General features: G+C 48.0%; 1 protein-coding gene across 8 annotated transcripts in view; it reads left to right on the top strand.

Annotated features, from left to right (window-relative positions):
- Positions 1–4,857: 4,857 nt before the first annotated feature.
- Positions 4,858–11,290, top strand: part of CLASP2 (cytoplasmic linker associated protein 2) — a 132,734-nt gene continuing 126,301 nt past the window's right edge. For all 8 annotated transcript variants that reach the window (XM_085226539.1, XM_085226537.1, XM_085226542.1 and 5 more), the window contains exon 1: positions 4,858–5,075. In XM_085226539.1, coding sequence (XP_085082665.1) covers positions 4,881–5,075 — 195 coding nt within the window. In that variant the 5' untranslated portion in view covers positions 4,858–4,880. The remainder of the gene's footprint in view (positions 5,076–11,290) is intronic.

The raw sequence follows: 11,290 nt of genomic DNA, 5'->3' as shown, positions 1-11,290 counted from the left end.
CACCTTCATTTTCATCATCTTTGAATTTATTCTTCTTTCTTTGTATCACACACATCAATAAAATTAGCAAATGATTCATAAAAGATGTATCAGCATTAATTATGTAATTGAAGCATCTACATGTTCGTAGATGTACATATTTGACCATAAGAAATGAATTAATACCTTGCAGTAATCCAGCAATCAGCGATGAGTCTGCACAACCTCACTTATTTCTGCAATCAAATCCATTCAGTATATATCAGAAAAATTATTATATACTCTGTATAATAATAATTTGACCTTTTGACCATCTAATAAACAGGCATATGAAAATGACCTCTAGCAAATGTGTAACTTCATCTGTGGCTGAACCCAAACGTAGCAAAAGTTAGAAGGCACTGAGTACAGTTTTGACATTTACAAAGAGTTATATCTGTAAGGCCTTGTGACAACATGGACTTTAACTATGTATTTTTTTTAATTTTAACCAACTTGCTACAGATATTGCAACATCACCAGAAGGATCTCCCTTACTGTCCTCATCCATTTACATTCAGAACATATGTATTACTCCATTATTCTGATATTCTTCTCGGAGGGGGGAATTCAAACCATTCTTAGAAGTTATCAACAGTGATACATACAAGATACACATCATCCTTTTACAATTAAGGTAAGAAAAGATATACAACAAATACCTGTACAACATGGACAGCAACCAAAACAATGACACATTTCTGCTTCAGATGGCACAGTACGACAATGTTTTACCTCATGACAGCATTAACAAAGCCCTGGGTGCTCTGATCTCCAGCCTATTAACACGTAAAGCACACGGGGTGCACCAGCACACATTGCTGTGCAGCTTACAGGCACCATCCAAGGCTCCAACCCAGTGCTGCCTGGAGCTGCCCAGCTGGTGCAGGAGCACTGTGTCTACTGCTGAGGAATCTGGCAGGAATGGAAGGACAACTTTCTCATGGATTTCTCCAGTGAAGCTGAGGCAGTGTCATTTGTAATTTACTGGAACTTTCTGCATGATTCATGTTTAAATTCACTCTATTTTTATCATTAAGGCCCATGCTTCTGACCTGTAATAAAGAGACATTTAAATCACAGAGTTCGTAAGGGATTTTTGTGGTTCCTTCACCGACGGGATTACATCTTCTGTACGGGAAGCATCTGTCAGAAGTCGGTGCGGGAAAGCAGCCTGCCCGTTGCAGTGACTGACAGTCCCACTGTGGGACAGCCTGCTGGTGGTACCACTGGGAAAGGAAATGGCAGAAGGGCTCCTAAAAACTTCCTCATCAGCCAAAAGGACGAAGAGCGCAGCGTTCTTCCTCTCCAGCGTTCTCCCAGCCTGTTTCCCAGCACAATTCCTGCCCTTTTCAGAACAGGACACTCTATGCAATAATTGTGCCGCTCACTTGTATGGAGTGGGGGCATGGAAACAGCTTTGGTGTGAAGTTGAGGTTGGAAATGCGCCTCATTGGATTAGTGTCATTTACCTCAGCTCCTGCTGTAATGGCTCACATTGCTGGCCAGCCACACCCTGAAGACTGAAAGAAATTTTGATTCTGCATTCAATTATGGGGCTTAATTGCTCTGCAAAGTACTATTCATTGTTACCAATACACCAGAGTGGATTTACCCTCACATGCTTGCCTATCATAAAGAAGATTGCATTCCAAAGGAAGCAATCTCCTTAACCGAGCATAAGAGGCTTTAGGAGATCTTTGGCTTGAATGAAAACGCCTTCTTCTTGGAGCCAAGCCTACATCCCTGGGAATAAAGTCCACCAGGGCTCTGTGCGAACATCTAACATCTAACGACAGAACCGTGTCCTTTATCTGATCTGGAGTCTGCTTTGGATGCAACGCTGGAATGCTGCTCCTGCCTTATCAAAAAAAAACAAAACAAAACAAAACACACAAACAAAAAACAAACAAAAAAAAAAGAAAAAAAAAAGAAAACGAAAAGCGTATTCAGAAGCTCTACTTGCCAAATGAAATTGCTGTTTGTTGGCAGAGAGAAAGACTGGACCACGGTTTTCTTTATCTCCACCAAAAGTTCACTGCTAAGAGTACAAAGGCAAATGCCACGGGCAACACTTCAGCAGCAAAAAGGCCATCAGCAGTGTCCATCCACTATAAAGGCAGTGGTGCTGGCAGGCAGTCCCCTGATTTTATAGCAAGGCTGTAAAAAAAATATTTCCTCCTATGTTTTCTAAGTGCTTCTTACAAGAAATTGGCGGGGTAGGGGGGGAGAATGTCTACATATCCCGGTGTGGCCTTTTGCACTTCACGTAGCTTTGTGATGTTGTCTGTGAGTTGACAAAATATTTTCAACATTTACCCTTCCCCTTGGTTTCAGTGCCATTCGCAGCTCATCAGATTACCTTATCAGTTTATTTGCATTGATTCAAGGGAAATTCAGAGAAGTTAGTGCTATGGGATGCCCCCATTTATTGACTTAGGATTTTCCATCTTAAGAGACTGAGGTTAACTTGGACTGTAACTAAAAGTGAATTTTTAATTTCCTAGGGGATTTTTTTTTTTTTTGGAAGTTTGTCTGCTGAACCGAAACTGTTTACAGCTCTTGTTATTCCAAGAGTCCAGTGTGATCTACACAGTTACTTTCTCTTTAGCCAATCCTATTAGGTCCGCAGTTACTTTTCAAACTCACAGTAAGAAATTTAGTTTTCAAACTGACACTACCATAGAATCGGACTCTAATGTGCTGAAAAAAAAAAAAGTATATATGACACTACAGAATTTTATTTTTCTGCTGCTTATATTTCCATTTCCAGCAGTTTCTTGGGTCGTTTACAATAAGAAGAATTCATAATTATACACTATTTTTTTCCCCATAGTCTTTCTTAGTAAATGACATTGCACACACAGGACAAGTATTTAGCTTTGTCCAAACTCACATGCCATACGTGTGTGTAGGTGAAAACCAGATGAGAAGCTTATAAAAAACGTAATAAACTCAAAGTATAATACATACATTTCTATTTCAAAGGTATCTATAGGTTTATAAATCATCTTTATTACTTTAATGCCTACAGACAAGCAAGGATGGGATCCCAAATTTGTCAGCTCACACCAAATCAACAAAGGGCTGCTTGTGCTCATGCCCTCCCCCACGCCTGTGCAAGGTCACACAGACATCAGCGCGTGGGAAAGATTGCACAGAACTCCTTGGAAAGAGGATTTGTGAGAAGCAAGCGAGACCACTGTAGCACCAAGTTAGCTTGGTTTAAAGTGCTGCGAGGTGTGGTTCCCTTGCTGGGAGGTGCAGCTCCTGTAACAGAGTTTAAACCTGCCTGAGTCTCGCAGCCGAATGAAGGGAGTACCCGGAGCTCCTGCAGTCTCACCCATCCGCAGCGCTAGCACTGCCTCGTCCTGGGACTAAGAGGAGCCTTCATGCCACGACGGCTAGCAGCGTAAAAGAAAAAAAAAAAAAGAAAAAAAAAAAAAAGATCTCCCTGAAGCGTTTGCACAAGGTCAAAGCAACACCAGCTGGGGTGGAAGAGAGGGAAGGAAAGGACCGAGTACGTGACAGCGCGGGAAGGAAGGCATCGCCTGTCCCAAGGGCAGCTCGCACTGTAGAGTAACGTGATGCCTCCAGAATCAGAGGAACGGCAGACAGAAACCACCCCTCGCTGTCATTGAAAGGAGCTGCCGCGTCCTCTGCTTCTGCCCTTGGGAGCCGAGCCCGCTCACCACTACCAAGGCACTGAGGCGGCTAACGGAGCTGCCACAGGGGACGGCCGCGTCCGAGCGCAGCAGTTGCGTGAGAAGCGGAACCGCCGCCCGCTCTCCTGCGGCACTGGCAGCCACAGCGCGGCTCTCGGGGCAGCGCCGGCACCTCCTTTCCCCTTCCTGCATCGGCGGCGTTCGGACCGCTACATCTGGCCCCTGCTCACAGCACCCCGCGTTTTAAATAAAGCCGACCCACAGGTGGGCTATTACGCCGCAGATTCAGCTGCAGCGTGGCTACCGAGCCGGCTCCCCGGGCTTTTCCACCTCACGCCACGGCAGAGGGCGTGGCGAAGGGCTGCGGGGCGCTTGCTAAGGCGGCGCCGGGAGGGGAACGACGTCGCTTTCCACCTCCGCCCGCTTCCCGCTCTCCGCAGCGGGGCTCCCTGCCCGTCGTAGCGGCGCTCGCCCACCCGCGCGGCCCGCCCCGCCGCCTCCCGGCCGCCGCCGCCCCCTCAGGCACGGCTCCGCGGGGCGGCGGCGCCGCGCACGCGCGTCCTTCCGCAGGGCACGGCCCGCAGGGGGGCGGTAACGCCGCAGAGCGAGGCAGGAGAGGAGGGATGTGCCGAGAGGGCGGGGTCGGGGCAGGCCACGCCCGGTCTGGCTGGCGCCGGCCGGGGCGGGGGACGCAACTTCCACGGGACGGCGGTGCGGGAGCTGTTCTGTTCCGCGAGGATCGCGCGGCCCGGCCCGGCTGCAGGGAGGGGGAAGAACGGTGAGAGGCACCGGGACGAAGTTTGGGAGCCGCCCCGCGACCCGGGGGCCGAGGCGGGAGGGGCCGGAGGCCGCGGCGTAGGGAGCATGGGAGGTCCGGCCCGGCCTCGCCGCTGCGGCGCCCGCGGGGGCACCTCCGTGAGCTGCGCGTAGTAACAGCCGCCCGCCTTTCCTCGGTCTCCTCACCCCGCGGCAAGGAGCTCTCCGGGACGGCGTGCGGAGGCGGCCGGGAGCCCCCCCGAGAAGCCCGGATCCCTACGCGAAGCTTCGTCTCGGGGCCGGAGGCGGCTCCGCATGGAGGCTCCGGGCGCGGAGCCGGGGCGCGGGGCTCTCCGAGGATCGCCGTGAGCCCGCCCGCCTCCCCGCCTCCCCCCGGCCCTGCCCGGCCCGCCGGCGCCCTCCGAGAGAACTTCTACCGCCATGGAGCTCCTGAGAATGGACTATTTCTGCGCCCAGGTGCAGCAGAAGGACGTGGGCCGCAGGCTGCAGGTCGGCCAGGAGCTGCTGGAGTACCTGGGTGACCCCGCCCGGTCCCCCGACGTGGAGCAGGACCAGCAGCGCCTCGACAAAGTGATCGACGAGCTGGCGGCCTGGGTCAACTCCAGCAACTTTAAGGTGAGGTCGGCCGGGGGCTGCCCGGCGTTCCCGTCGTCGTTAGGCGGCTCTGCCGTACGTGGGAAGTTGCGTCGGAGCTCCGTAGCGGCCCGGCGATGACTCACGTTGGGCTGTTTGTATGTTTGCCGTCGGCTGAGGGGCGGCGATCGACGGTCACGTCGGGGAATGTTTCCGCCGGCGGGCAGCCGGCCCGGAGCGATCGGCGCTGCGGTTCCACGGCGGGGATTTCCGTGTGCTGCCTGCGAACGCCCGGGCCGTCGGCGGGCGGCGGTGTGGGCACGCCGCGTTGCCTTCTGCCTGAAGAGCCCTTACTGTAACGGAGGGCGTCGGCTGCGGGGGAGCGCGAGAGCGGGGCGGGCTCTTGGGCTGCGCTGGAAAGAGGGACCGGTTGGTTCCTTGTCTCGGCAGGACGGCTTAAGCTGTTTCCCTTGTAAAGGGGTGAAACCGGGAGTCGAAAAGCCGATGTCGAGGTGTTGTGGTGGTTTCTTTCCCTCTGTCACTCGTTGGTGGCCCCGTGCACGAACAGTTGTGTTTTGGAGCGTTGTGTCGCGTTGTTAATTGCAATAGAGCGAATTGTTGGGTGCTTTGTGAGCAGCTCCTGTGCTCCCCTGTGCGGTGGTGGCTGCCGGCATCTCTGCCTCAGTCACAGTGGAAGTTAGCGGGATGCTGGGGAGCTGCGCTCTGCATCTGACCTGCGTGTTTTGTCTTGAACAAGCATGTGTTGGAACGGATCTGCAGAGACCGAGCCCAGCTGAACTGCTCTGTGCCATGTCGAAATGTTAGACTTCTGTTTTTTTCACAGAACGGCCAGGGTTGGAAGGGACCTCAAGGATCATGAATCTCCAACGCCCCTGCCACATGCAGGGCCACAACCTCCTCATTTAATACTAGACCAGGCTGCCCAGGGCCCCATCCAACCTGGCCTTGACCACCTCCAGGGACGGGGCATCCACAACTTCCCTGGGCAGCTTGTCCCAGAAACTCACCACTCTCATAGTAAAGAACTTCCTCCTGATAATGTTGTTAATAACTTCAGGATCTGAATGACAATATAACGGGTGCCGCAGGCTCCTGTGCATCTTCAAGACAGATATTTGATTAATCTTTGTTTTTAATTGCTGTATTTTTGTTCATTTGTTGGATGCCTTTTCCTCTGCGAAGGAGTAGATATAACAGCACCTAGAAAATTCTGTTTTCCATCTTCTGTGTTGCTGAAGGTTTTGCAGCTTGATGTGGCTGGTTAGTTGAGCAGCGATACTGGCTGGCAGCTGACTTATTCATCAGAACTGTTGAGCCTGATGAGCTGGAGTGGCAAGTCGGGAACATTCAAGGAAGTTAGGAGAGGGAGCACTATTTCCTCCTAGGTGACAGGTGTGGGTAATGTGGGAATAACTAACATAACTCGCCCTGGATGTGCTGTGTCATTTTCCACTGACAGAAAACTCAGTTTTTGCATGTGATGTGATCTACTGACCACGCTGAAAACAGCAATGAGAGATGCAGGGGCTTTGGGTTCAGAACTGTGCTGTAGCTGAGAAATGCCATCCTGGGAAGGGGTAAGAACTGGAGGGAATAAGAATAGAAGAGTGGATTTGTCAGACTTGGTAGCAAATGGGGGAAAAACAAATAGGTGTGGTGTAAACAGGTACAGACTTGTTATCAGCAGGGTTGAATCAGCTTGTGGCAAGATTTTTGACCACTTAAATAGTGCTTTTGCTTTCTTGAAGTTGGCAGCTATTCACAGGGCTTTAATAAGCAAAACAAATCTGGTAGTTCTGAACTCTAAAAGCAGATTAGGGAAAACTTGCGACTTCATCTAGCTCATGGAAGAGGAATGCACGATTACCAGTTTGAGTAGCTGACAAATCAGTAAGGTGGAATTAAGAATGTGTGGATGGGTGCTGAAATGGGATGGAGTTTGCACTGAAGGTTTGCTGGGGAACACTAGAAGTACTCTGAAGAGGGAGATGGGTCCTCATTAAAGGCTGTCTGTAATGGGTGTTCTTTGTGGACTTAGCATGTCCATCAGAGGTCTTATGCAATCAGTGATTAAGTGTCTTCCAGAGACACTAGGGAGAGCACAAAGGATGTGCATGTTTGAATGCCTTTATTTTGGTCATATTTAGAACTAGAGTGTTGCCCACTGAACTGGGAATGGTATGTTTATTGTTCTGGCACTGTGATTTGGTTTATTTTGTGGTAGTTGGGACTGCTTCCTTTCTTCCTACAACCTAGAGGTCTTTGTGTCTGTGTTTTTAAATGGCTGCTTTCCCAGGGCTGTGAAGAGCAATGGAGAAAAAAACTTAGAGAAGTGAGTTATGTAATCTTCCTTTTTAAGGAGGAGGTAAGTTGGAAGCAAAGCATTAAGAGTTGATTGTGTTTTTTTGCTGGTATTTGTTTTCCCAAAGCTTTGAAATACCTGGCAATCAGAAGACTGGAACAATGCTAATATTTGTGTTCAGGCTTGTGGGCCAACTTCAAGCACTAAACTCGTTCCACTTTCCTGAGGGTATCCTATCCTTCTATTACTGATACGTACTTAGAAGCTTTGTTGTGTTAACCTGCATGTTCTTCCCTGTGAATGATGCCTAATCTGAACAGATTTGGAAGACCTGCCATACTCAACAGTCACTTGAAAAGAATTACAGGATTATCTAACTTGAAACAGTCTGGTAGCTCAAACTGTTTTGTGTCTGAGTCAGATAAGTAATCTGGAAATCTGCTTTGATACATCCGCTGAAGAGTTGTAAGATGACACTGGAGAAATAGTGCTTCAGCTGCAGAGTTGAGTAAGTCTGCTTTTGGTAGCTAGCAGTTTGTGTGTGTTCTCTGGTTCGTTTTAGAGCCCATGAAATCAAATAATTGTCCTCCCAAAATGTAATTATTGAGCAGTGAAGCCAACTTGCTGATCTACAGCTAAATCCAGTGTGACTGGCAGTAGTAAAAATTACTACTAAAATTCTGATGGGAAGTCAAGGTATTGCTTATGTGAGAAGATTACTAAGCAATATTTGGATTTCTAACCTTTGCAGTAGAGATGTTTTATTCAATTGCAGCAGGAAATCAGTAAATGATTGTTGTTCCTGTGTCAGAGCAGCAGATTACTATTGCATGACAAAGTTGGATTTCACATAGTCTCTTCCAAGTAATATGATTTACCTGTTATTCCCAGGCAAATCCTTGGAGTTAATGGTTACTCTGTGCTTCTTGGAAAGCATGCTATTTCTTAAGCTTTGCTTGTCACCTCACCAAATGCAGGAAATGCTAAAATAACAGCAGTGTGGCTGCTGTATTTATTATCATTGTAGGAAGTACGTGTTGTGTCTTCAATTCAAGGGAAGGCTACCAGCAGGAGGAGTTCACAGCATGCGGCAAGGAGGGGAAATCTGCACTGCAGTCTTAGAGTCAAGAAACAAGTTTAGCATAGTAGCAGCAGTTGTAACTTCTGTGCATACACGTAAGTAGGTGAATGAGGAGCTGAATGAGAAAATGACTGTTAATAAAAGGAAACAATTGACAATTTAGACATGGTTGACAGGGGCCACACATGAACATGCATTGATGTGGCACAGCTTGACATGTGACACAAATGGACACATGACGTGTTTTAACAAACAATGCTTTAACATGCATAACTACATCTATTGCATCAGCAGTGCATCAGCATGGGGTGACATGTGGCAACTGTTGATATGAGATATGTTGACTGATGTGTTAACAAAAGAAGCTGACATGCGACACGTGGCATCACGTGACAGGCGGCATCATACATGTCATGACATCACAACACAAAAAAAGACATCTGTCAACGTGCCAGTCATTGACAAGCATTTACCTAACTCACGTTTGGACAAGTGTAACAATGTGACACACGTTGACACACGTGAACACAACAGTTGTCATGTCACACAGTGCCCTTTGACATGTGATGACAGGCTTCAATAGGTGACACATGTCAGTGTGTGACAACACTACACGCTTAGATGATGACATGCGTCATGCTACACTCTTTGGTATGTTAGCATGCAAAGTGCTTTAGTGGATGTGTGGTCGTGCCCACATAATACTGGTGTATGTTGACACAGAAAGTCACATATCAACGTGTGATGTGTCAATTTGCAGTGCACTTAGCTACCCTGACCCTCTGGCATATGTGGCACACCTCATCATGCGTCCATGCATGACATGCTTTGCACATCAACATGCAACATGCTTCAGCATCCATTGTCACACATCAACATGTGACATGTTTCAAAAAAAGTTTTGGCACGTAGCAGACTGACATGTATCAACATGTGACATGCTGACAGATCAACAGGCAATACGCTGTGACATTATTATCTCACAGTGGTGTTCTTAAATGCTTTGGCATGCAACATGCTTTGATACATGTCATCACTCTAGACTCTTCAGCATGCTTTGACACATGTTGACATGTAGTATGTTTTGGCACACTGATATGTGTTAACGTGTGATGATTTGGCACACTTACACAGTGATGTGGACCTATGTTTATACACTCCCATATGTTGTCGTGTGACATGCTACAACTCTCGAACACATGGGCACATGAAACACTGATTTACATCTGGTAACACTGAATGTGTGTTGGCATTCACTGGCACAGAATAAGCAGCAACATGCAGAGTGTCGATACATGACAGTGAGTATCAGCAGACTGACAGAATACAAGGATGTGATGATGTGACAACATGCAAGATGAATTGTGTTGACTTGCATTGACGTGTCACACGTACACTTTTGACATTGATGCATCATACGTGGTGTGACAACACAAAATATGTCAGCATGCAAGTCTTGCATGTGCATGAACACATCACATGTGAACATATTTGAATCTCAGGGCTGTGCTGTACATGTTAATATGCTGCATGAATCAACACACTGCACATGTGAACACATGCATGCAACATGCTTAATACCATGCTAACTTTATTAAAACTTATGAGAGATATATCCCCAGTTGAAGGTAGTGGAAAAGAGCCATGCTGATGATGACATTAGTATATGGCCCAATGCTATTGGAGCACTTGGAGCCTTTATCTTGTAGATCAGTTCTGCTGCAGCTCCATAACATGTACCCCAGCATTTCCAGCAGGTCAAGGGAGGAGGTCCTTCCCTTCTGCTCAGCATCTGGCTCCAGTTCTGGGCTCCCCTGCACAAGTGAGTTGTGGACATACAGGAGAGTTGTGAATGGCCTGGAGCATCTCTCCTGGGAGGAGGCTCAAGGAAATGTCATCTGTCTCCATAAACACCTGAAGGAGGATTACTCAGAGAACAGAGCGAGACTCTTTGCAGTGGTGCCTAGAGCCAGGACAAGAGGCAGTGGGCAAAAACCAAAGCACGGGAGGCTCGCCCTGAACACACGCAGCACCACTTTGGTGCTTGTAGATGGCAGAGCGCTGGCGTGGACTGCCCAGAGAGGCTGTGGGCTCTCCTCCTTAGAGGTCTCCAAAAGCACCTGGGCACCGTGCTCTGGGTGTACCTGCTGGAGCAGGGACTGGGACGGATGGACCCAGAGGTCTCTGCCCTCCTTAGACCTGCTGTGATTCTGTGATGCCAACTGATAACAGCTCCTTAAAAAGGCGTGCCTGAACACTCAGCATGGTGTTTAAATTGGTAGTATTTACTGCACTGGTTATAGAAGTAGAACTCCGCATTTGCTAAGTAATTCATTGATAGACAAGTTAGAAAGAACCAGCACCATCCATATAAATGTGACTTACATTGTAAAAGCTGATCACACAATCTTTCTCGCAAGGAGGGATACAAACATATGGACCACACAAGCATTATATCAGAGTACTCTGGATCAAACTACTCTTACAGGAAGGAAAATGCAGGTGGTCAGATTCTCTGATGGTAATGCTCAAAGTAGGACTTTCCTCTGATAACTATCAGGCCTCTCACTGAGATTTATGGAGCCTCAGATCTTCCAAATGGCCAGGTGAAACTTCAAAGAAACAAAACCCCAAACCGTAGCAGCACAGCACTGGAAGGATTCATCATGAAGTATTTGCTGTCTTACTCAGGAATGTTCTTCAGGATTGTAACAAGCAGATAGGTAATAAAAGGCAATCTTACATGTGTCACTTGTTTTAAGTCTCTGAGCTGTTCTTCTTCAGAATAGAGGACTTAAGAGAGATTTAAGAAATGTAATCAAACATGGAGAAGGGAGTTTCTGTAAGTGCCTT

The sequence above is a fragment of the Meleagris gallopavo genome, chromosome 6 (genome assembly GCF_905368555.1).
Source record: "Meleagris gallopavo chromosome 6, MGAL_WU_HG_1.1, whole genome shotgun sequence".
In the NCBI taxonomy this organism is placed as follows: Eukaryota; Metazoa; Chordata; class Aves; order Galliformes; family Phasianidae; genus Meleagris; species Meleagris gallopavo.
Note: the sequence above shows the minus strand (reverse complement) of the source record. Positions and strands in the feature narration are given on the sequence as shown.